Source organism: Papio anubis, chromosome 5 (assembly GCF_008728515.1).
Source record: "Papio anubis isolate 15944 chromosome 5, Panubis1.0, whole genome shotgun sequence".
NCBI lineage: Eukaryota > Metazoa > Chordata > Mammalia > Primates > Cercopithecidae > Papio > Papio anubis.
Genome location: NC_044980.1, coordinates 37,246,534 through 37,272,326, shown reverse-complemented (window position 1 = coordinate 37,272,326; position 25,793 = coordinate 37,246,534). Strand labels below are relative to the sequence as shown.

Genomic DNA, 25,793 nt, shown 5'->3' with positions numbered 1-25,793 from the left:
AGGGGGTCTGTGGGCGCCCCCAGCAGCTGCCGGCTCAGCCCCCAGCTCAGGAGAGAATGTCCTCTGGCCGGCCGGTGGGAAGGCTTCCCACCATGCGTAGGCATGTCCCAGCTCCCACACCACTCACCCCGGGTCCCCCTGCATGCGGTTGGCTTGCCCTGGCAGGCCCTGGCCCCAGCCCAGAGCACTCTCGCCGTCTCTCATAGGACTTACTGTACTTACTATTGAGGCAGTAGTTCCCACACTCTGACCGGTGCCAGCATGAAAGAGAACAGGGAGAATCAGCCTTTCACAGTCCTTGTCAAATCCCAATTACTCTGGTTGCAGATCACTTGAAGCCAGCCTTGTTTCTCTCACAAAGCTCTGCCCAAGGGTCCAGAACGTCCTCTTAGGGAATGTGAATATGAGCCCCGCGGGGAACCACTGGAAATCTCTCCTCGGCATGATTGGCACCCTGCCACCCGCCTCCCCGCCTCAGCTCGGCTTAATGAAGGTGGGGGTGGTGGTGGACCAAGAAGATGTTTGAAATCAGCTGTCTGACACTTCTGAGGCTCCCTCACCTTCAACCGACAATCTGCATTTCTTTTAAATCTAGAGACACAGCTCCTTGCTCAAGAGTTACTTAGCTTGTCAATGATTGTGACTTTTCTTGGCTCTAGGCTGCGTGTGAAAAAGGAATGATAAGCCAGCTAGCTGCCTCTTCTCTCTGCCTAGTGGAAAATATCGCCCTCATTCCCACCCCGTCTCCACTTGCAAGATTCCAGACCCCTGGTTATTTTGTGATTAACAAAGGCAGAGGCACCCTCGAGAAACACCGCAGAATAAAAAATGGTCAAACTATGCTTCACTTAAGTGAGTATATACAGGAGCAAATAATCACATCCAAAATCATCACAGCTTGAAGTGACCATTGAGCCCTTTCTGGCTCTTTGTAGTTGGTTTAAATGTTGTAAACATAACTGTTGTTGTTGTTGTTGTTATTATTATTATTATTATTATTATTTTGAGACAGAGTCTTGCTCTGTTGCCCAGGCTGGAGTGCAGTGGCATGATCTCGGCTCACTGCAACCTCTGCCTCCAGGGTTCTAGCCATTCTCCTGCCTCAGCCTTCTGAGTAGCTGGGACTATAGGCATGTGCCATCATGCCCAGCTAATTTTTGTATTTTTAGTAGAATTGGGGTTTCGCCATGTTAGCCAGGCTAGTCTCGACCTCCTGACCTCACGTGATCCACCTGCCTGGGCCTCCCAAAGTGCCGGGATTACAGGTTTGAGCCACTGCACCTGGCCAACATGATTATATTTTAACCTAACCCTGTACCTAATTTTTTTGCTTTTATTGAAAAAAATTTAATTGACAATAATTGTACATATGTATGGGGTACATAGTGATGTTTTGATACATATATAAGATCACATCAGGGTAATTAGTGTATCCATCCCATCTCAAAATGTATCATTTCTTTGTGCTGGGAACACTCAATGTCCTCCTGCTAGTTATTTGAAACTATTTATTATTGTCAACTATAGTCATCCTATAGTGCTTCGGAACACCAGAACTTATTTCTCCTATCTCCCTGTAACTTTGTATCCTTTAACAAATCTCTTCCTATTCCCCACTTCTCTCTACCATTTCCAGTATACCTAATTTTTTCTACATTGCCTTTTTTCTGTGGCAATGGTCTTACTGATTAGTCGAAATGTGTTTTTTTCATTTTCTTACATTTATACCTAAAAGCCTGTGCCATCTGGTGACACACACACACACACACAAACACCCCAGTGGACAGCAGCCTCTAAGCCAGAAGCCCTGCAGTCCAGGCAAAGCAAATTTTCCGTTTGAGGAACTTGGAATTCCCAATAGACTATAAAGAGTTGGTCAGGTGTGGTGGCTCATGCCTGTAATCCCAGCACTTTGGGAGGCCCAGGCGGGTGGATCACCTGAGGTCAGGAGTTCGAGACCAGCCTGGCCAACATGGTGAAACCCTGTCTCTACTAAAAATACAAAAATTAGCCCGGTGTGGCAGGGCATGCCTATAATCTCAGCTACTCGTGAGGCTGAGGCAGGAGAATCGTTTGAACCTGGGAGGCAGAGGCTGCAGTGAGCCGAGATCACACCACTGCACTCCAGCCTGGGGTGACAGAGTTAGACTCCATCTCAAAAAAAAAAAAAAAAAAAAAAAGGTTGAAGGGACTAATGTTTCTTTCCCACATTCACAGGACCTTAGCAAAGGAAAAGGCCCTGTGGGCATGGAAGGCTAACTTCCCCAACAACCAGGGCTCCTCTCAGCAGCGTCCTTGATAGATGTCCATCCCGCAGGAGCAAACACTTCCCACAATGAGCAGCTCACTCTTAGACAAGGTAGCACTCTTGTGGACCATTCTACTAGGCACAGAGATCTTTATTATAGTACACTGACTGTAGCCACAAAGTAAAAACAAACAAAACTTTCCCTACACTAGCAGCCCTTCAACTATCTGAAGACCAACATCTACATTAAACACCCCCAGATCTCCCATTCTGGGGGTGTTTAATGATATACCATCCACAGAAAAGAAATTCCTCTGAATTTGGCTCTTGCAGTTGGTTTAAGTGTTTTCTAAAGGAAGTTATCCTTCGCATTTTAGTGCATAAGTACATCAAAGCATGACTCTAATCATCTTATATTTTTTATTTTTTGAGATAGAGTCTTGCTCTGTCACCCAGTCACCTAGGCTGGAGTGCGGTGGCATGATCTCGGCTCACTGCAAACTCCGCCTCCCGGGTTTAAGTGATTCTCTTGCCTCAGCCTCCTGAGTAGCTGGGATTACAGGCATGCACGACCACACCTGGCTAATTTTTGTATTTTTAGTAGAGATGGGGTTTCACCATGTTGCCCAGGCTGGTCCCAAACTCCTGACTTCAGGTGATCCACCCGCCTCAGCCTCCCAAAGTGCTGGGATTACAGGTATGAGCCACCGCACCTGGCCTGACTCTAATCATCATAAAAGCATATATTGTTATGCGATATCAGAGCATCTGAATGTTTGGTTGTCCTAGGGTTTGTCTTTGCAGGCATTACTAAGCTGCTTCCTTAGCCATAGACATCTTATATGACCGTGTGACTGACAAGGAATGTACCTTGCTAGTTTTAAGATGGAGCTGACTTTTAAAATGGTGTCACCCTGGCTCTCCTATGCTCCTGTTTCAGGAATCTTGGGAACCATCTTAGAATTGTGCTATTACAAGTTCCAATTACTAAAGGAGGAAATGACCAGAATGAGGAACTGGGAACAGCCAACATGGTCATTAGCTGAAGGACTGCAGCAAACGGTCTGGGTATTTGTTTAATGTGTATGTTTGCATGTTTCACTCTTTAATTCATCTGTAAGATAAACACAATTGAAATTTTTTTCCTATATAACAACTGAATTACTTGTGTAACAATAACCTCTCTTTTCCAAATAATTTGAAATGACGTATTTTTAATATATTAAATATATTTTTAACATATTAAATATATTAAAATAATTAATATATTAACATTTTATGTTTAGTATTAAATATTAACATATTGTTAATATAATTTAGTATTTAAAATCAAATATTAATATATTAATATTAAATATAAAATTTAGTATATTAATTTTCAATACATTAAATGATATAAAATTTAATATACTAATTACATTAAAGAGAAATTCCCTTTAGTATGCATGATTTATGTGTTTTATTAATTTGTGGTTTATATATGGAGTTTTCTTATAGTTGCAGAAGCTTTTTTTTATATATACACTGGGACCAAAAACAAAAAAATCACCCAAATCAGACCCTGGAACATGATGTTACCCAACTAAACCCAACATAAATGCCCTAAGTGTTGCATGTGTGGTAGGTCAGTATTGATCAGGCAGCATTGGATACTTACGGACTGTGCGCCCCTGATGAGTACATGTGCTAAGCCTAGCTTTGTCTCAACAGCTGTTGGCTTTCTTGTGCGGGGCCACCTGCTATAGAGAAACACTGCCATCTAGTGGCCTGTGGGATCCTACACAGTGTGAATTGAAGCTCTTCTAGTAACACAAGGAAGGGCAGGGCCAAAGCTTAGTTTCCCAGGTGACTTGTCCACTATTGACTGGGAGAACCCAGAGAAAACATCTGTGCCCTGCATTCACCTCTTAGACACTCAGAGCACAGCAAAGGCTCTGAGAAATTCTGCAGAAGAGAGAGAATTGTCGGTTTACTCAGGATTATCCAAATGTATTTCACCATAGAAGCCTCCTCCCATTTTGTGTACGTGAATGCGTGTGTGTGTGTGTGTGTGTGTGTGTGTACAAAGCAGCCATTAATATTCCTCAGAACTTAGTTTTTTACCTGTGCTTTGTGAAATTCTTCTAGAACATTTTAGTAACTTACTTAGATACACAAGCTCTGAGGAACTGGGACACAAGATGGGTCCACTTGGATGCAAGTAAAGAAAAAAGGAACGAAATCTCTAAATATGGAAGTAATTTTTGATGGGGAAGGCCTTGTTGAGAAAAAAGGGGGCCTAGGCATTGGGGTAATGCATGGGGTGCTGAGGTTTAGGGTGGGAAAGATGCCTGAAAGTCAAACTCACCAATTGGAAGGCGAGAGGACCCCCAAGGTCAAACCTCATGTTTTTTCTTGGCACCTGAAGTCATGGCCGGGAGTAAGAAGAACCTCTAGCTTCTCCTGTCCTGGTGGGTCTTGAAGGTGGGACAGACAGGTTTGAGTTTCTGCAGTGGCCACTGCTACAGGAAGCCTGTGGTATCCCAAGAGCCTCTCAGATGCTTAGTGGGAGCTTGGTGCACCCCTCAGTCTGGGTCGCACTCTCCTGTCCCTGCCTCCAGCCTCACAGGGAAAAGTGGGGGCCCTGAAACCACCATGTAGCCTAAGTGCCTGGAACTGCTCCAGGATTTGTCTGAGTTTCTGGCCCCTGCTCTCCTGGGTTACCAAGAGGTGGGAACAAGTGTCAAATTGTCCAACTACGGCCCTTGTGGAACTCACTTGCCACACTATCTGATGCAGCTGAAAAGACCCAGACTCACTGACAATCCAGAAAATGAAATTCCTCATGGAGAAAGGCCCTTTGGTGTGGACTGGATGAGGCCTGATGCTGGTTATTTCTATACCATTTTGCTCCATGTAAAAGGATTGGTTTAACTTCTGTAGGGATACTGGGAACAGGGTCTTGCTTTTAAAGCATGGTTTGATTATGAGGCAGAAAAAAACTCCAACTTTGAAATATATGAGGCTAAAAATCACCTTGCTGAATGAGACAGGATTCTTTCTGACAACCAAAGATGGCTTCTCACCATTCTTGGTCTTTCAAACCAAGGATTTCCCCAAACTTTCTATGTATTCTCTTGCATCTCTATGGAACAACATAATTGCCCATTTCTTTTCCTTTTCTTTCCAATCTTTACAATGGGACTAAATGCTTTCCCCAATATTATAGCAGTTGGCATGGCAACTGCCCACAATTGGTACCTGCTGGAGCCTGGAAAAATTGTTGCAGAGCCCCAATAATCCTCTCCAGTCATTATGATGGGAGAGGAAATTATGGGATAGGGGCCATACCTCCGATATATGAACCTTCTTAGGATTTGCAAAGGATGCCATCTTCCCAGAAGCGGTATCTTGATTTCAAAACACAATCAGATACTGATTCAACATGGAGGGTGGCTGCTGGCTCATCTGGATTCCAATCCTGGATCTAGACTGCTTTGCAGGAAAAGAGTGTCCTGCAGTTCCCTCTGCTATCATCCATTCTCACAGATTTTGCCAGATCCAGGTGCTCACTGGGATCTACCCCAACCTTCTGGTAAGATTTGCTTCTCACTGAACCTGAACCTATAGTTATAAAGCTATAAATGTGAGCACTTTATCTCTGTTATGGCTGATGTTCTGCAGCAGGAAATGAGGGCTAACAAGGTCACACATTATCCTTTCTTTCTCCCTTTCATTTCCAATGCTAAATGTTCATCTAAGTCTGGGATTTATATATTGATCATTAATGTTAGATATAAGGCAGGTACGAACTCGAGGCTCCTGTGGTAAAATTGGAGACTTAGGAAATTCAAACACTGATGTGTGAAATCCAAACCCAATTTTCTGAATGAATGAGCCACTCTTCAGCTAAATCTCTGCAAGTACAACCTATTAGCTAAACAGCAATTTGCTTGTTAGGATTATAATCAGGGTAATTCACAAATGAATCAATTACTCTTGCTTGTTAAAAATACATTTCATGATTTGCCATGTAGATTTCAAAATTCATTTAAATATAAGAAATACTACTAAGTCTTCCAACTGGCAAATTGGCATCTTTCATATTTTCCAAGACTGCTGTAGAATGACTTCTCCTACCATTCCATATACCAACATAACTACCTGTAATTTATAGTTTTCCTCTAAGCCCTAATTCTGATAAAAATCAAGAACCTGGAAATAGGACAGACAGTGCACGTTCCTTCAGAGGCTCATTGCTTTATTTCCTCCAGGTTTTTGTTTTTTTTTTTAAGTTCTTGGGCAGGTGAGGCCACATTGAGACTGAAAAATGAAGGCCCAACATGATGGATATATGTGGGAAGCCTATTCTAGATACCAGGGCCATGTCCTCCATTTCCCATAAGCAGGTACAAAAAGCAAGTCCAGCAGGGTCTCATGGTCTATGACCTGCCCTGGCTTTCAGTCTAGGGCAAGATGGAAACTGAGTAGCCCACAGCACCTGCTAATGGATTTTATTTTTCTCTCCATGAATAATAATGACCAGTATTGGTTGGTTGCTTGAGTACTTACCAGGCCCTCTTCTAAATGCTCTGGATACATTGTCTCATTTAGTCAACACCATAACCTTCTGTGTTAGACACACAATAACACTGCTATTATTATTCCCATTTTACAGTTGAGAAAACTGAGGTACAGCAATTTGATAGCTTAGAAAATAGCACTATACAGAAGGCTATGCATACTTTAGTTTGGAGCAACTAATGTATAATTTGTGTTTTTGCATATTTGGGCAAGGTTTCTGTTATATAGCACTCACAGACAGGGGTCAAAACATTTTTCAGTCTACAGAGCACAGGCATTCATCTATCAGGACAGGCTCCAGGAGTGGCTCAGGCGCAAAAGTTCTGGAAACCCCTACTCTGTTGTGAGTTAACTCTTAGGTGACTAGACCATGAAGCGATTCTCAAGGAAGGCGCCAGGGCAGAGGGTGGGAAACCTATTTACCCACTGTTAGCAGAAGTATTTCAGCATTTAATTCTTATTAAAGAATTATGGTAGCTTATAAATAATCATCCAATAAGGTATTGAAATAATTGATCAAAATAACCAGTATGGCTGTACCACTGTTACAACTCTCCCATTAAGAGTTGTAGTCCCCCAGTGGACTGTCCATTCCCTCCACTCCCTCCAGGGAGCTGTGCCTCAGACCCCTGAGTGTACCTTTCTGGCAGTGAAGCCCCTCAAAGCCCAAGGGGCAGTCACAGTCATAGCCCTCCTTCCTGGGCCGGCAGCTGCCCCCATGGGCACAAGGGGCCCTCACGCAGGGGTGGGCCGCATTCTCCACATTCACCCCGGAGGTGAAGTCATGCTTCACGTGGATGGTTCGGTCGTTCAGGATGATCTTGGGAGAGAAAAACGTAAAGAAATTCAGGAATTGGGAAACATCTTTGTAGTCTTCTAAAGCTTCCCTTAGCACATTAACCTGAGCTACACATACGGAGATTAAACAAAAAAGTTTTGAAGTCCAGTTTCTACTTTTTCTTTTTGCTGAGATGGAGTCTTGCTCTGTTGCCCAGGCTAGAGCGCAGTAGCACAGTCTTGGCTCCCTGCAACTTCTGCCTCCTGGGTTCAAGAAATTCTTCTGCCTCAACCTCCCAAGTAGCTGGAATTAGAGGCACCTGCCACCACGCCTGGCTAATTTTTTTGTTTTTAGTAGAGATGAGGTTTCACCATATTGGTCAGGCTGGTCTCGAACTCCTGACCTCAGGTGATCCGCCCGCCTCAGCCTCCCAAAGTGCTGGCATTACAAGCACGAACCACTGTGCCCAGCCCAGGTTCTACTTTTATAGTCTTGGCATCTATGCAGGAGCTGAAGTGATCTGAAGTTGATCCACTTGGGAGAATCTGCGGAGCGAAGCGCTCCTCTGGTTCCAGAAGACTGGCCACTCGATTAGGTTGTAAAGAAGTCCCAAGAACTACAAAGTTCGGATTTCAACCCAGTTGCACATTAGAGCCACCTGGGGGGCTCTTAAGAAATACTAATGCCCAGACCCGCCCATTCCCATTGAACCAGAATCTCTGAAGGTGAGACCAAGTTGTCAGTAACTTTAAAAAGTTTTTGAGAGTCACCTCAGAAGATGCAGCCCAGGTTGGGAGACACTGGTATATAAAGGAGAGCGGGGAGAGTACAAAACACAGTATTACGGAGGCGGAGGTCAAACAGGGCACCCTGGCTCCCGGTGGCTGTGGAATCCAGAGACACTTCCTAGTGTACTCCTGTATGTTTCCGACTAATGTTCTCAAGAAGTCTCCTAAAATTCTATGAGCTGGACCTCCCCGATTGTCCCACTCACTTCTGCCATCCTCCTTCCCTGACGTTCCTGAATCCCCTCCCTCTGCACATTCCCTTCCCCACATAAGAAACAAAAGTGAAACACAGGTCACATTCTTTACCCCACTGTACATGGATTTACTGGTGCTCAAGAGCTCCCTTGCACCTTCTGCCCTGTAATGTGACTCTAGTGAAACTGATAAATTATGAGGAAGGGCTACCTGGTACCCCAGTCCCCAATAAATGGATCCAACATTACCAGCCCTTGATTCAGAATATGGATTTACTTTGAACTATTGCTGGCTTTGCAGAACTTGGAGACAGAAAGAACGCCTCCCAGGGGAACCCCCACTGCCCAGGGTTATAAGAGGTTAGCAATGGCACTTCCTGCCATGAATCTAAGCTTCCAAAGGCTTGCCTGGCCCTTGGAGAGCACTGGGAGAGTTGAGAGAAACTTTTCCCCAGTCCTGAATCTGAGAAGCTGCTAGAAAGTAGGCAGGATCCTTCTACAATCTCCTCCTTTCATGCTGCAAGTGAAGGACCAAGAGACTGCATAATATGTGCTGAGACAAGCCAAGAACAGCACTGTTCACTACAGCACACGGCCAAGCCCGTGAATCAGGCAGGAGAGGGCGGTCCTTCTAGCAGGAGATAGGGAGAGGGTTGTGTGTACCGGGTGAAAGGGAGGGCACAGCCTGAGAAGAGCGGGCAGAGGATGGATAATGTCTTGGCATCCCAGCTTGTTTCCTAGGTGAGAATTTGAAACACCTGGTTAAGCATGGCCAATCCCACTCATGGGGGAGAATGGTCTGAACTAAGGTATCACACACCTCAAAGTTCAGCAACAAAGGGAGACACATGACTGTCAGCAAATGTTGACTGGGCCTGACACTGCGATGGGAGATAAGATGGCCACAGCCCCAGGGGTCCTTTTCAGTGAGAGGAGGGACTCTTTCATCATTCCTCCTTCACCTTAGCCTCCCTCATGCTCCATCAGGATCCTTTAGCCACCATTGGCCACGAAAGGAAAACAGGATGAAGCTAATGTCCAGGAACTAAACATGCTTTTCTTTAGATCCTTGTTCTCCCAGTGTTCAGTGGTTCTGCCCGCCTGGGCTGGGGGGTCAAGCAGGTCTGTTGTAGACAGAGCGTGTCTTCATAACCACAGAGATCATGGGCAGCCCCATGAGAAGGAATAAAAGACAGAGAGCAGGCCAGAAGCAGTGGCTCACGCCTGTAATCCCAGCACTTTGGGAGGCCAAGGTGGGCAGATCACAAGGTCAGGAGTTTGAGACCAGCCTGGCCAACATGGTGAAACCCTGTCTCTGCTAAAAATACAAAAATTAGCCAGACGTGGTGGCAGGCGCCTATAATCCCAGCTATTCGGGAGGCTGAGGCAGGAGAATCTCCTGAACCCAGGAGGTGGAGGTTGCAGTGAGCCGAGATCACGCCACTGCATTCCAGCCTGGGCGACAGAGTGAGATTCGGTCTTAAAAAAAAAAAAAAGACAGAGAGCAGGGAAGCAGGGGAGTCAGTATCTTTTACTGAATTTTTTTTTTTTCCTGAACCTTCTAGGGAAAAACTCTTGATGCTCTTAAGAGCTTGGTTACATGATCAATGAACACCAACTGCTAAAGTGTGGGGGTGGGGATGAGCACTGGCTCTAACGTTGAGCAAACTGCAAAGTACCGCCAAAGAGAAGCGCGGAGCCAAGGTTGCTATTCACCTCCATCCACTTCCTTCCCTACTGTGGAAGTATCTGCAGACACCTGATGCCATTTCACTCCCTCAGCAGTCCTAATATAGTTTGGTAGATTTGCTGTAAAAATTCATCATCACCAAGTAGCATTCATGGAATGTCTGCTGGGCATAGACCCAGGAGCAGATGTTATAAGAAAGTGAGGTTGGAAAGCCACGCTGTGGGCATTAAAATCTAAAATCTGAAAAATGTGAAAACTTTCTCAAAGTGTCTTTCTTGGGTGCAGCAGATGACACTGATCGCAACCCTCACTTTCATTGTCCACAGGCTGGGTGGCCCAGTAAACACGAGGAAGAGATGCCTGTACCTTCTGGATGCTCCCGCTGAAAGGCTTCAGGACACCTGAATTCTTCTTCACATCATCATAATTGGGGACTCCGCCAACAAAAATGTCTGCGTTGCACTTAATCTGTGTGAAGCCTCCCTGCCAAGAGATTAAAAACAAAGCACGGTATAACTTTAAAACAGATGTTCAAAATGATCAAATGGGTCTTCGGTCCCCTGTTGTGGAACAAAATGGTAGACAGAGCCTCAAGCCCCACACGACAATCTGTCTACACGTGGGCTTCACTCTCACAGTGCTTCTCATTGCTACTTACCACCTGCCTGCAAGTTGGTGAAAGTCTTCATGTCTCTGAGACTTCGTTTCATTGTCTGCAAAATGGGAGTCATTGTATCTACCTCATAGCTATGTCATGATGACTGTGGCAGACTGCACTACTGGTCACAGGTACCCTCCCCACAGGAAGATTGCCTCCAACCTGTCGGCTGGCTCAGACGAGCTTGTGTGACTTCCTATAGCCAATAAAACATGAGCAGAAGAGAAAAGAATCACTTCTGGGCAGACGCTTTCAGAGCCAGAGAGTAGTTCACCGTGCCGTTTTCTCCTTCCCTCTGTTCCTGCAGCCCGGATCTCAGATTAGAGCTGCAGCTAACCATTGGTGGGTATGTGTCATGAGTGAGAAATAAACCCTTAAATTTGAGAGCTCTGGGAATGAACACACTTTAGATAATGTTAAGTTATTATTTCCTTTGATTTACGATAAAAGAAATACAAATACTAGCAGCTTTGATCGTTTATTTAACAAATATTATCGGGCACTTACTATAATATGCCCCATCTACTATGTTAAGTGCTGGACAAACAGCAGAAAATAAGAAAGACCCAGCCCCTGCCCTGCAGGGGTTTACGCAAGTAGGGAATACAGACAAGTGAAAGAGCAGGTGAGATCAGCACTGGGAAGAACTGTACAGGTGGCTATGGGTGCACCGGGGTGCTGGACAAGGGAGTCTCACATCCTACCCTAGACACAGGGAGTGGGGGAGGTGGTCAAGGAAGAGTTAATATTGTAGAAACTGGAAGACACTGGGGCTTAGAGAGAATGTGAGTATAAGGCACAGGCAAGAAGGGGCCAGAGGATGCAGGGCCTTATACGCCACATTAGGAGCATGAACTTTACCCCAAAAAACAGTGAGATTTAAGCAGGAGAGAGAGGTCTGTGCTTTGGAAGATCATTGGCCAGAAGGAGGAGAATGGATCTGGGGTCATGTCAAGGGTAGAGAAGACGAGACAGGCGAGCCATGGAGGAGGAGGCTCTGTTTATCTTAGGGAGCACCCACAGTGGCTGGGTCCAGCCAGGTAGCCCAGGGAAATTTCAATTAGATTAATTGACCGAAGTGCCTTCTGTCAATAGCCTTCAGGCAGATTTGAGGGTTCTTACTTAACTAGGAGGTTATCAAAGAAGCACAAAGGCTTTCAGGAATTCTTGTGGCCCAGAAGAATACTGAACCAGTCAGGAACTGTCACCACAAACCCACAGGCATCTTTCTCTTGTCATTGCTCTTATCCAAAAGCTAAAATAAGATGGAGAGAGGAAAGGAGGAAGGACACAGGGTAAAGGAGGTTTCAGAGCAGCTGGCTGCTAGGAAAAAAACCTGCATTATGTCTGTGTCCAGCGGCGGGGCCTCGTGGAGTGAGGAGCAGTTCCTTTTGGCTGCTCATCAAAATCCTCGTCCAACACCCTCCTGCTGACAAGTGGAAGGGCTGCAGCTGCCATGCCCAAGGGGGACCGCAGGAGAGAAGCAAACAGACCCCACCAAAGCCAGGCCTGCTCTGCAGTGAGGGGTTTTATGTCTGGATCCTACACTTTGGCTTGGCTGGAAGCAGTTTGCAAAGCTGAGCAAACCTCCAGGCTGGAGTTTCCTGAAAGTCTCAGAAGCACTGCTCTTTCATGCATCTTGCATAGTCAGACCCAAGCCCAGGCCGCTGATATTTCTCAGTGCTGCCAACTGAGCAGCCTGGTGGTCAGGTTTAGTCTGCACACAGGCTCTTGGGTGCTTAGGTCCTGGGTTAGCCCCTCAGAGTGTACTCTAACCCCTGCCCTCATCTGTCTCTGAGCTCTAAGACCACTGCCCTGTCGGTCACACTTCGAACATGATATGGCCAGCAGGGGAACAGAATTCCTTGTGGAAAAGACTTGATGAAGGTTTAGCATATGGAGATCAGGCATTGGCCTTCCCACTCCTGGCTCACAGTAGACTCAGCAGAACGTCCCTCCAATGCACACACCAGAGCCACACCTTCCTGTGGGTTCCTTTTGCTTTTCTTTTGCTTTAAAACTCCAGTCAGCTCCATTCACCCACATGCCACCAAAGGTCAAAAAGTCAAAATGGAGGGTGCAGGTGCCACCATATTGGCTTCATGCTCTTTTGCTGATGTGCAGTGATAGAAACTCTGAGGTGTGGTTTTTACCTATGTGTCATCTCTTAAATCCTAATAGTAAATGCAGCGTCCTGAAGAGTAACTTATTTATAGTCATGGACCCTGCCCCTACTGTTTACAAACATTCCCATCCTCAGCTTTTGTTCCTGTTTTACAGATGTTTGCAACTAAGATCTAGAGAGATACAATTGAATTTATATCATTAAACCAACAGACAGCCAGGTCCATTCTTGTGAGCTTCTAATTCTGTCTTGGAGTAAAGTCGGCTGTTAGAATGTTCTGGATTGCACCAGAAGTGACTCCGGTTCTCCATTTAAAATCAATTTCCCTTCATCCCTTCCTTTCTTCCCTCTCCCTCCCTTCCTGCCTTCCACAGATATATATGGAGCATTTTCTAGGTGTGAAGGGTGCCCACCCCTTGACACAGAACCCAATTTGGGATTCCCCTCATTCCCAAGGAAGTCCGTGGTTCCAATTGGTCCTCCCACTGCAGCAGCCCCTCAGGCTGGCTTCTGGACATATGAGACCCTCTTTCTTCTCTCTCCAACCAAGTACCTCTTTCCCCAGCAAAAGTGCCTTTTCCTTCCTTTTCTTTTTTCTACTAGTCTATTTGCTTATTAGTATACCCAAATTTGTCAATGTCCTTTGCAAATCTTCCTTTGCACAGAATGAAAACTGGTGGGAAGTAAGATATTGGCAAATCTAAAGTCCCCTCTATTTTTGAGGAACTGTAAACTGTGTGTGTGTTTGCAGAATCCTAGCAGGCTATAGTTTAAAGCAAATCTCCCTGACTTCCTCCTAAAAATGTTATTTTTCTTTGTACATGACCTTGGAATTAAAATCATGCAGGAAAGTTATAAACTTCAGTAGAAATCCTATCCTCTTGAGTCCATAACCATACACTATTCACTACCACCACCACCACCACCACCACCACCACCACTACTACTACTACTACTACTACTACTACTACTACTACTACTACTAGTGCTACTACTACTAAGTAAAGCTATTTAGTGCTGACCTGGCATCAGGTACTGCTGTTTTTTACATGTATAATTCTTTTAATTCACACAACAACTCTGTGAAGTAGGCACTATTATCATCACCTCCATTATCCCCATTGATAAGAGGATAATGCTGAGACAAGAAAAACAATCTTGGTAGGTCAAGTAACCAGTATGAGCTCATACCACTGGTAAGTAATTGAGCCAGATTTTGAGCCCCAGGGGTCTGGACTCACAGCCGGTTCTTGTCAGGCCTCCTCCATGCACCATGGGCCCTACCCCAGAGTCCGTGTTCTTACCTACTACCTGGTGCAGCTGATAAGAACAAAGATGGAGGTGGGAGGTGAAGAGGTGAAAGGCAATTTTGTAAGTGCTAAACGTATTGGGTGTCAACTCACTTAATCCTCACAACAACTCTACGAGGCCCATACTATTATTATCCCCATTTATAGCTAAGCGATAGAAAAGTTAAGTAATTTGCCCAATGGGGAGCTGGGATTTTCACACAGGCACTGAAGTCCATGTACTTAACCACAACACTGTGCTGCTTTTGTACCAAGACAGGCAGAAAACAGTACTCTGGCTCACACTCACCATCAAGAGAAAAGGTGTGCTGTTCTTACCTCTGCCATTCCCTCCACTACCTTCTGCTTATCCACCTGTAAGATGCCATTCTTTGCTGTGCGAGATACACGAAGCTCGTGCCAGTTGCCTAGGGTGAGGGGATCTTCACTCCTGTGGAAGGAAGATGTGATATTAATTTTATGTATCAAGTTGATTAGGATAAGGAATGCCCAGATAGCTGGTAGAACATTATTTCTGGGTGTGTCTGTGAGTGTGTTTCTGGAAGAGATGAGCATCTGAATCAGGAGACTTAGTAAAGATCTGCCCTCATCAACCTGGGCAAGCATCATGCAATCTGCAGAGGCTCTGAACTGAACAAAAAGGAAGAGGAGTGGGGATGTGCTCTCTCTTCTTGAGCTGGGACATCCATCTTCTCTGACCTTGAGCTTCGATGCTGGTTCTTTGGTCTTCAGACTTGGACCAAGACTTACATCATCAGCTTCTTGGTACTTGGGCCTTTGACTTGGACTAGGACAGACATCATGGGCTCTCTGGTTCTCAGGCCTTCAGGCTTGGACTGGAAATACACCACTAAATTTCCTGGGCTGCCAGCTTGCAGACGGCAGGCCATGGGACTTCTCAGCCTCCATAATCATGCAAGCCAACGCCTCAGGATAAATCTCTCTACATGTCTATTTATAGCCTATTGGTTCTGTTTCCCTGGAGAACTCTGACTAACATAGAAGGAAACCAAGCATGGGTTAGCATGTTATGGATCATTTTTGTCAATCTAGCCATGAGGAAGCTAATGCTAACCTTAGGCACCCCAATCCATTCAATAAAAAGAAAACACTAATTACTGCTTAGTAACAACAGCAGGATTAGTTACTGCTTATTGGACCCCTTCATACAGTAGGAGCATTGCATTTATTGTTTTATTTATTCCTTACAATGAGCCTGAAATGGGGTTCAGTGAGTCTGGTGATATAAGTTTTCTAGATGAGAGGTGGCGTGAAGGTAAAATATGGTCATGATTGTGCACAAGCTTGGAAGAAGAGAAAAATTATAGGAGCTATGATGTAAAAAGCCAATTCTTTAGTGTACCAATGTCTGTAACATACTTTGAAATGCATAAAAAATAAGAAGGACCTTTCTGCTGTAGGCCTGAGTAGTTGCTGTTGAAAAGGGCACATTCGTAAAACCTAGAAAACTGGTGGTGGTCCTGGCCAGACGCTACTCCAACGCAAAGCTGTCATCACGAAGAACGTTGATGATGGCACCTCAGATCGCCCCTATAGCCACCAGATATCCCCTTGGACAAAACTGTTATCAATAAAGACGTCTTCAGAGACCCTGGTCTTAAACACAAGGCCCAATGGGAGGCCAAGGTCAAGTTTGAAGAGATGAACAGATGGGCAAGAACAAGTGGTTCTTTGAGAAGTTGCAGTTTTAGATGCTTTGTTTCAGTCATTAAAATTTTTTTTAAAAAATAAGAAGGATGGATGGACAGATATAACAATGGCTAGATATGTGATGAGGCAAATATAGCAAAATGTTAATTACAGACTATAGGTGCTTGGTATCAGGATGCTTACCATACAATTCTTCTAATTTTTCTATATGTTTGAAATTTTTCATAATAAAATATTGGGAGGGAAACAGATTCCATATTTTCTGATATTGTAAAAATGATTAAAATTACATTAAAAGTTCAATTATTCATTCAAAGTGGAAGTGCTTAAAGTTTAATGATATTTATGCAACTTTTACTCATTACATTTTATAGTGAGGTGTGCAGAAAGAGACTCATTATTGCATTTGTATTTCTAGCAATGTCTAGTTCCTGGCCCTCGCTGAACTTCCCAATTATCTCATGGTCCTGGATCATCTTTAGAAAACCATGAGGAATACCAATGGGCACAATTATTGAAAGGTCACCACCCCCTCGCTTGATTTTTTTTTGCTTTGGCAAATGCTTTTGTGATTTGTTCTTAGCAATTAGAATTTAATCACCTTGGCTAAATCAATATGCAATAAAGAAATAAGCAGCCCCTTTTAAGTGGTCTATCTCCATAACAGAGCCATTTCATGTTTTTGTACTGCAGAGGTCATTTGCTGTCAATATGCCACCTTCTTCAACATCCTTTTATCGATCACGGCCATCAAGAACTCATTTCGATTGTTGTGATTTTTTAATCAAGTTCATAATGAATTTGCCCGTCTTATCCTTTTCCTAAAGTTAAAATGATCTGGCCACTTCTGCAACTTCCTGTAGTTTGGGTTTTCACCGCATTTTCTTAATTAAGCAAGAAGTCTTTGAAATGGTTTTCAAAATAAACAGCTTCCAACGGGGCATCTGAAACACCAAGAGTAATCACTGTCGTTAGGTTACGCTCAGGAGGGGATGGGATAAGGGGGCAGATGGTGGTTTGTCCCTTAGAAACTCTTGCCTCATTTTCATCACCTAATTCTGAAAAATTCTTTTTCCAGTTGCCTTTCCTGATAGGCAGTGAAACAATAACTTAATAAATGGACAAAAAAAAAATTTTAAACACCTCGTGTCAAAAATAAGCACAGAGTTATGAAAGAGAGAAATGCTGGACTTCTAAGGGTTCCATGTGCTCGTGACCCCACAGCTGGAGCTGCCACTGCACAGAGGCAGTGTGGAGGGGGCAGTCTGTCCAGGAGGAGGGCTGATGAGCCCCGACCCTCTCCTGGATCTTTCTGGTCCTTCCTTATCCAGGAAGAAAACCATTTAAAAGTGCAAGGTGATATTCAAGGTGTCTTCCTTTGTCAACCTGACATACAGTTCTAAGTGAATTGCTTAGGCTATTTTGCATAATCATATGTAAATTGAATCAATTAAATCCCCACCAAAGTTGTCTTGAAATATAGAATGTTTTTGCATAACCAGAGGTACAACAATATTTATCCATTCCCCTAGGGGGAAGGTGTCACTGATGTGCAGGAATTCAGCCACAAGGACAAAAACAAACCATCCTTTTTAAGAACTGTTAAAACCTAATGCAGTGAGCATTTTCTATCAGCCAGGAAAAATGATCAGTAGTTAAGGGCAATGCATAAGTTTTAGCATCTCACCCACATACTCTTTTTAAACGTGACAGTCTAGCAATATGAAGAGTGATGGAAAACAGTTTGCAACATTCTTTGAAACAACAGACTAACTGATATCATGTTACAGGGCACCATGGAGCAAAACATTCTAGTGAGTTTCAAAAGAGAAGCATTAGACAAACGTAGGAACAAGAAGTATGTCTGCATTCGATTAGTGGCCCCTCCGGCTTGAAGGTTAAAACTACCATCAACGCAATAAAAAGATGGGAGACATAAATAAAAGCATCTGCATCTACAAACTACAGGCTCCAAGGAACAATCCACCTGCTAAGTAATTTAATAGCACAAACTGGATAACAGTAGGAAAGTTTTGACTACTCAGACCAGTTCTGCAAATACCAGCAAGTACTGCAGAAGCAGCCATTTCCTGCTATGCTATTGAAACCACTCATCGCACATCTTTCTTGAGCATACTGCTTAGGGAACGGGTCTTTGCATTGCTGATGATTCACTGTCAGTTTCCATTAAAGAAATAGTTCAAGAGGAAAGTGAAAATTTAGAGTGAGGTCATCAAGGACACTTTTGTTCAAAAATATTAATACTTTTTTACTAGTTGACATGTATTTGCTGGATGCCCATCGTGTGACGCTCTGTATAAGATGCTGATTAGTTACAGTTTGTCAAGTTTCTGCGGATGACGTGGCATAACTTTAGGTGGAAATGGAGGCAGTTTACCTCCACCTGAAGCAAGTCCATTTTCCGTAGTTTGAAGCATAGAATTGCACCTGTTGGGGAGTTACTTGAGAAAAGGAAGCCTTGTGGGAAGGAGAGTACTCTCTATGGGAAGCCTGTCGTCTGCCTGAAGCAGGACAAGTCAGCACGAGTTTCAGAAGATAAGCATGTAGAGAAGACAGGACGAGTGTGAGCTGTTGAATGGCAATTTGGGTTTTTTTCGGAAGCGGTTACTATTTGCCTTTTTAAGGGAAAGGGTCCCAGAAGGTTTCAGCCCTCACCTGAGAACACCGGTCCCAGAGCCACAGTCAAAGCGGAACTCCACGTAGCCCCCTGCCATGTTGATGGACAGGAAGTCTTTGCTGCCTGTGTCATGGCTGTACAGGAGAACACCATCTCCTGAGTCTGGCCGAAATGTGATCTCAAACTCCGTGAAGGAAAGGTAATGCTGGGGCTCCAGTGGCCAGGGAGTTGCAGCGTAGGATCTCAGAGACTCTCTGAATTGAGGAATGGTCAAGATGAAAGCTGAAAAAACAAGCACGGTGTTAGAAATCAATCTGTGGCAGAAACTGGCCAGATGTGCACCCACAGCTGTGTTCTTTTCCTCCGGGGTACAGACCTAAACTATAATTCCCAGCGGCCCTGCAGTTAGGTTGCTGGTGTGACTGAATTCTGGCCGGTAGAATATGGGTGAAAGAATCATAGAGAACCCTAGGTGTGGCCCCTAAAACTTCCCTCCATCCTCCATGCTCCTCCTCTCCTCTTGTGTGCTGGCAGGATGCAGGTATCAGTGGAGGACTCTAAGGTCCTAGAAGAGCCATTAGATGGAAGGAAACTGTGTCCCTATATAACTGTGTGGAGCAAAACGCCCTCTCTCACCACTGTCTCTGACCTGCAGTGATTTTGTAATATGAGCAAGAACCAGCCTTGACTAGTAAGGCTTCTGAAATATGAGATGGTATGTAACAGCATTGGCTTACCCTGACTCATATGCCCTCTTTTAGGTGACATGAGATTTGAGATTACAAACGTTTTCCCCAGCATGGTATCTTAGGTCCAAATCTGAATTAGGGAAGAATTTGGCTAGTTTTGTGATCTTAGCCTCAGTTTTATTTTCTTTTTATTTTAATTTTAGAATTCAGCAAAAATGATTTTCCAAAATCATTTTTGGAACCCTCCATGATTTTCCAAAATCTTTGAAATTTTTTGTTATTATTTGCGTGTATGTGCACACATATGTGTATTTGTGTGTATGTGTGTTTCCATGTTTATATACATAGTGTGTGCATGTATGTATATTTACATACTCTCTGTACATACAGTATTAAAGTGTGGAATAATTTAGTAGAACAGTACAAATAAAGGTTAATTTTGTCCCATCACATTGCTAATGTTTCTGTGTCTACCTTCCCAATCCATTTTTTTTCCGAAGGCGGAGTCTCGCTCTGTCATCCAGACTGTAGTACAGTGGCGCGATTTTGGCTCACTGCAACCTCCGCCTTCTGGGTTCCAGCAATTCTCCTGCCTCAGCCTCTCAAGTAGCTTGGATTACAGCCATGCACCACCACACCCAGCTGATTTTTGTATTTTTAGTAGAGACGGGGTTTCACCACGTTGGCCTCGTGATTCGCCTACCTCGGCCTCCCAAAGTGCTGGGATTACAGGCATGAGCCATCGTGCCTGGCCCCACCTTCCCAATCTTTTATCAGAAATTGACAGATATTCTAAAGAGCATGAGCATGAGCTTTAAATGCTTTGAATTCAGTCTGATACAAACCATACCAATACATGCTTTTACTTGGGAGGTAGAGGCAGGAGAATGGTGTGAACCCGGGAAGCGGAGCTTGCAGTGAGCTGACATCGTGCCACTGCACTCCAGCCTGGGTGACAGAGCGGGACTCCATCTCAAAAAAAAAAAAAAAAGTTACTCAAGGGCCAAGAGGAGCCTACTCATTCTTAGCATCTTGAAATGAACATATGTTCGGCTGAGGGATGGAAGGTGCCCTGCAGTAAGAAGTGCTGAAAGGCTCAACATCAGATGAGTGAGTTATCTTTACTAAACAAATTTTGGCAGTCAGACACTCCAACCTGGTTAAAAAAAGTTTCCCCCATCTCTCGCAACAAAGCAATGTTGATCCCATAAAAATGAAAGGGCTTCGTTAGCTTTGTTAAAAGTACATTGATGAGGCCTGGCGGGTGGATCACTTGAGGCCAGGAGTTTGGGGGCAGCCTGGCCAACATGGTGAAACCCCGTCTCTACTAAAAATACAAAAATTAGCTGGGCATGGTGGCACACGCCTGTAGTCCCAGCTACTCGGGTGGCTGAGGCAGAAGAGAATCACTTGAACCCAGGAGGCAGAAGTTGCAATGAGCCGAGATGTGCCACTGCACTCCAGCCTGGGTAACATAGGGAGCCTTTGTCTCAAAAAAAAAAAAAAAAAAAAAAAAAAAACCTACATTGATGATAAAGTACATCTACACAAATTAACATGCAGATAGAAACCACCATCAACTTGCTTCTTTCTCACCGTCTTCACAGTGTCGACCTTTAAACCCAAGGGGACAGAGGCAAATGTAGGAGTCGGCTTTGATTGCTGTACAGGTGCCACCATTGACGCACGAGGCCTCATCGCAGATTCCACTGCTGCATTCCCCTAAATACAGAATGAGAATTACAAAGCCCATCCGCCATGTGTGCCAGTCCAACACAGTGGCACTGACCCCACCAGCAGCTCATGGTTCTGAATAAATACAGTTTAGTTCTTACTCCTGTTGATTTGCAGCTCTGCACAACTGCAAACAGGCTTTCAGGATAAGTGGAACCTGCTCTTCATTTTAATTTGATTTTGGTTTGTCCTGTACGAAGAGCCATAGAGACTTTAAAAAACATGATGGACACAATGAATCAAATAATATATTTCTGGGCAATTTTATGACCACTAACTGGGATGCCTGAGCTGTTTCTGCTTTAATTCATCTCTCTGTTGCTCCCACAAGAGCATATTTCAATCCCTCCAACGTCAACAGGGTATTTATGTTAAAAGCGTTCTAAATTGCATGACCCCAATTAGCTTAAGTGCTGCTGCCTTGTTGGTTCAAAGTTGAGACAAGCAAGGTAGGCACGGAAGGAGTTACCTAGCCACATCTAAGCAGATTAACTCACCGGGATTGTCAACTCCTCTGTCTGGGGTAGGGAGCAGAGAGGGCCCCACAATACGTTGGCACATGGGTTTCAGAATCCCTATTTCTACTTCCAAAGTTACACCCTGATGAGGGACAGAACGGTGGCCTGCAGTGAGAAGGCTGAAAGGCTTAACATCCGATGAGTGAGCTCTCTTCACCAAACAGATCAGAGAGATCCAGAAAGGGTATCCTTTGTCATTTTCAAGTGCATGTCATCAGAGGAAAACAAATGGACTTTCCATGGGCTGTTTTTCTTCTGCTTCTTTGTGTTTTCTCTTTGTGTGTAAGAAATCAGTTAGACAGATGGACCACCATCTGGCCCAGAACCAGATGAGGGAGTACAAAACACTTTTTCTGGGGGTGGAGGTAGAAGGGTGTGCCCCTGGAAATGAAGGGTCCAGCTGTGCTCTCTCCCAGTCGTCAAGGCTTCCCTCTGCATGAGCTGGTAGCCCACCCTGTGAGGGCAGAAGCCTCCCCTGGCCTGAGTGTGTCATCTCGGCCGGATGAATCTCTCACCCTTCCCTCCTTGAATTGGTCCAGACTTTTCATAAAGACTCACTGGGAGGACGGGTAAGGGCCAGGCACCCAGGGTAGACCCAGGAGAGGAGACTGACTTCAGGGACTGCTAACAGAATTTAATTAAAGCCCGTGTAGATGGCTTGCCACCCCAGCTGGGGTGGGCTAGCCTCTATGAATTCCAGCTGGTGGCTACTGAATGTTCAGGCAGACATGGCCAGTGGTCTCCAGCTACAGCCCTAAGAATGTCACCCCCAGCATTCGCAGTCTCCACAGAGATGCTGGCTGACTTCGATCTTAAAGAGCCAGACTCTCAAAGGTCCCTGAGCCCTGCCAATTTCTGTGGGTTGTGATTCCTTCCCAGAGCTTGGCTGGATCCACAGGAAGAAGCGGGGTCCTTGTATGTTATTTTAGATGAACAGAAAAGGATTACTTTACAAATCTTATGCATTTTAACTATTTTGTAAGAGGTGGGGGTAGGGTAGGGGAGGTCACGAAAGCCAGATGCAGTTGCTGACTTGGTGAAAGCAGCATTTCAGCAAGAGTACTCTGGGAATGGCACGCAAGACAGACTGATGAGTAACAGGAGTGGAGGAGAGGAAAGAAGTCCTATAGGGGAGTGAACAGGGTGGCCACAAAGAAAATGGAGAGACTGTGAAGGATCAGACATCCAAGGAAGGAAGAAATGAGAGATTCATTGTAGTGGTCGAAGGGCAAGAAGATTCCTCCAGCACAATCTCAATATTTGTAGCTTGAAAGACTAAAAGAATGGTGCAGGAGGGAAGAAATAAGAGTGGCTGTGGACAGGACCTGACTTCTGCAAAGCAAAGGGAGAGGTTGCTTTGGTTGGATTTAAGTCTAAGATGACTGTGGAAATACTCAGTGCTGGTATCAGGCCTTGAAAGAAGGGAGAGAGGTTCCCAGAGTAACCAAACCAGTGTGGGTACAGGGTCACACAAGGCATGGCACTTGTGTGAGCTGGAGAGAACCTGAGCATAGGTGAGTAAGCCACAGCAGCGGCTCTGTGAACCGAGAAGGAAAAAATATTGCATCTGTATTTTGCCTAGCCTCTGCCTGGAGCTGGGTATGTATTTCCATCAACTTTCAATGCAGGCAAGATACTTCTAGTATTAGTAGTTCTTGTGACTTGTGACCAATAGACCTCACAGTTGTTGTCACATTCCATTTATTGCACATATTTCAAAGTATCATTTATACTTGTTGCTACTTTGAAGTCATGGGAGTTATTTCACCCACCATTAAATAATTTTGTTCCTTAATGCTTTATAAAGGAGCACATATATTACCGTAAAAGCAAAACAAAAAATATGTGATAGGGCTGAGTTTCAGTATAATTGTTTCCCCTTATAATATTACATATATTATTTTTCTCCATTTAAGAACATCATTATGAGAAGAGAGAGGTCCATGGGCTTCCCCAGACCACCAAAGGGGGCTGCAGTGCAAGAAAGGTTAAGAACCCCTGGGCTACTGAGAAGAGAGAACCCTGGCAGCAAGGGCCCAGGGAAGCCAGGAAGGGTGAGTGCAGAGTGTAGCTGAACAGGTTCATTTTAGGGGGAAAACTCTCAACTCAGAGTGATGGGGAGGAGAGGTGGGTGCGGCAAGGTCATGTATACACGGACCTCATCATCAATATGTAAAGTCACTTTCACCAGCGCCTACCACAGGCCAGCTGTTGTGTAGGTTTCTGCTAGATAAGAAAGCAAGAGGTAGAAGAGAAATAAGACTTCTAAGGAGGGGAAAGAATGTGGAACATCATTGGGTGGAGTTCCTTAAAGAGACTATGAACTAGGAGAAAATTCCCTGTCTCCAGCCCCCAATCCATAACCCAGGCCCACCTATTTTTCCCCTAATGATCTGTCAGATCTCTCTCTGTTTCTACCGCCACTACCACCTGGATTAAACCGTCATTTGTCATGTGACCTACTGCAATAGACCTCAGCTGGTCTACATGTATCCCTGAAAGCCCCTTCTAATGAGCTTTCAGGGGATCACAAACTACATCAAGGCACCCATCCCCTACTTCCTCTTCCCTGGAACAAGCCCTTCCCTCGCCTGGAACGTCCTTCTCTCCCTTCTCCACATTTTCACTTCTACTCTTGCTTCATATTAACTTCCTCTTCTGAGAAACTCTTTCCCCGGCCCCCAAACCCTACAACCTCCCTATTGAACATCACCATTGCAGCATCACTTCTCCTTCATAACACTTACCCAAGGTGTAACTTCACCTTCACTGTGTGATTATTATATTAATTTGGTCTCTCCTCATGGTAACCATATGAGGACTGAGCCAGATCCTGCCTTGTTCATTACTTGATCTCCAGCACCCAGCACTGTGACAAGCACTAAGCAGGTGCTCAGTGAAGTATTTATTGAGTGAAATGAGGAAAACAGCTGGTAAGCCAGGGTGAGACCCATGGTCACCACAGACCCCTTGAATCTCAAATCTAGGAAGTGGTTCTGTGACTGCTCCAGCAGAGTGGGGATATCCAAGACAGGATTGGCATAAATGAGCGGTGGAAATACAGGTTTGAGAATCTGAATGGAAATAATCAAGAGCTGGACCAGAGAACGCAAAATTTGCTGAGATATCTGACTAACTAGTGTAGAATGTGACTTGCAGAGAGCACAGGAGCTGGGAACAGTCTAACGAAAGACAGGAGATGAAGTGGAAGGAACTGAGTAATGAAAGGCCCCTCTGGGGAATGAAAACAGGTTTAGTGGGAGGGCAGAGAAAAAGTCACAGCTGAAGATGGCAATGCCAAGTTAGAGATATCAGATGGGAAACCATGACCTCCCTGGTGAGGCCGCGTTTGACTTACGAAAACTTGAATTTCAGGAGGAGTAACCCAAAGGACAGCAAACATGAAAGCTGAGGAAGGATAACCAGCCCCACTCTTATAACCCTGGGGAAAATGAAATGGGAAGAAATGTAAAACACCAACATGGCTGACAGGTGCCATTAACATTCACATAGAGAAATCTGTACACTAATCCAATAGCTGTATCCAGGGAGCTGGAGCCCACAGGCGAGGTCTTTTTGGTGCCACCTGCTGGAGAAGCGGGTATCACACTGTGTCGGAATTAACAAAGCTGGCAGAAATCAGTTCTTGCCCAACTTTGCAACCTCTGAACTACCTGTCAGAGGTTTCCATGCCATCTCAGGACTGCCAGGTTTATTCAGGGCTGTTCCCCTGAAGAAACAGATGATAGCTGGTTTGATGGGTAGGATTAGAATATGAATAATAATATTAATAACAGGAAATATTTATGAAATGTTTGCGATGTGCAAAGCCCTATTCTAAGTGCTTTTTATGCACCACAACTCATGTAAACAAAATAATCTTATGAGGTAGATCCTATTTCTAGATGGGGAGACTGAGTTGCAAACATTTTTCAAATCCAGGCAATCTGCCTTCAGGGTCCAGGCTCATAAACAAGGCATGTGATTCCTAATGGAATGGCTGGTTCTTATGTTCTGAATCATCACAGAGAGAAAACGGATTTTGGGGACATTGTCCTACCATAGTGACAACTTTAACAATTGTTTCAGTCATTGCTGCTTCCTGTTTACTTTGACCAAGTAATCAATGGATGGTAAACGTTTTTAGTTAAGTAAACTGCATCTTTTATAGTTATAACAATGGCATCAC

General features: G+C 44.5%; 1 protein-coding gene and 1 pseudogene across 6 annotated transcripts in view; one reads left to right on the top strand and one right to left on the bottom strand.

Moving 5' to 3' along the window:
- Window positions 1-25,793, bottom strand: part of EGFLAM (EGF like, fibronectin type III and laminin G domains) — a 198,078-nt gene that overhangs the window by 18,820 nt on the left and 153,465 nt on the right. For 4 of the 6 annotated variants that reach the window (XM_031666120.1, XM_031666118.1, XM_031666121.1 and 1 more), the window contains exons 13-17: window positions 20,949-21,074; window positions 18,702-18,945; window positions 14,673-14,784; window positions 10,628-10,744; window positions 7,451-7,631 (exon numbers count right to left, since the gene is read on the bottom strand). In XM_031666120.1, the coding sequence (XP_031521980.1) occupies window positions 7,451-7,631; window positions 10,628-10,744; window positions 14,673-14,784; window positions 18,702-18,945; window positions 20,949-21,074 (780 nt within the window). Of the gene's footprint in view, window positions 1-222; window positions 798-7,450; window positions 7,632-10,627; window positions 10,745-14,672; window positions 14,785-18,701; window positions 18,946-20,948; window positions 21,075-25,793 lie in introns of those variants that run through there. The other 2 variants (XM_031666122.1, XM_031666123.1) reach the window with 2 other exon arrangements.
- On the top strand, window positions 15,565-16,066 carry LOC110743436 (annotated as a pseudogene).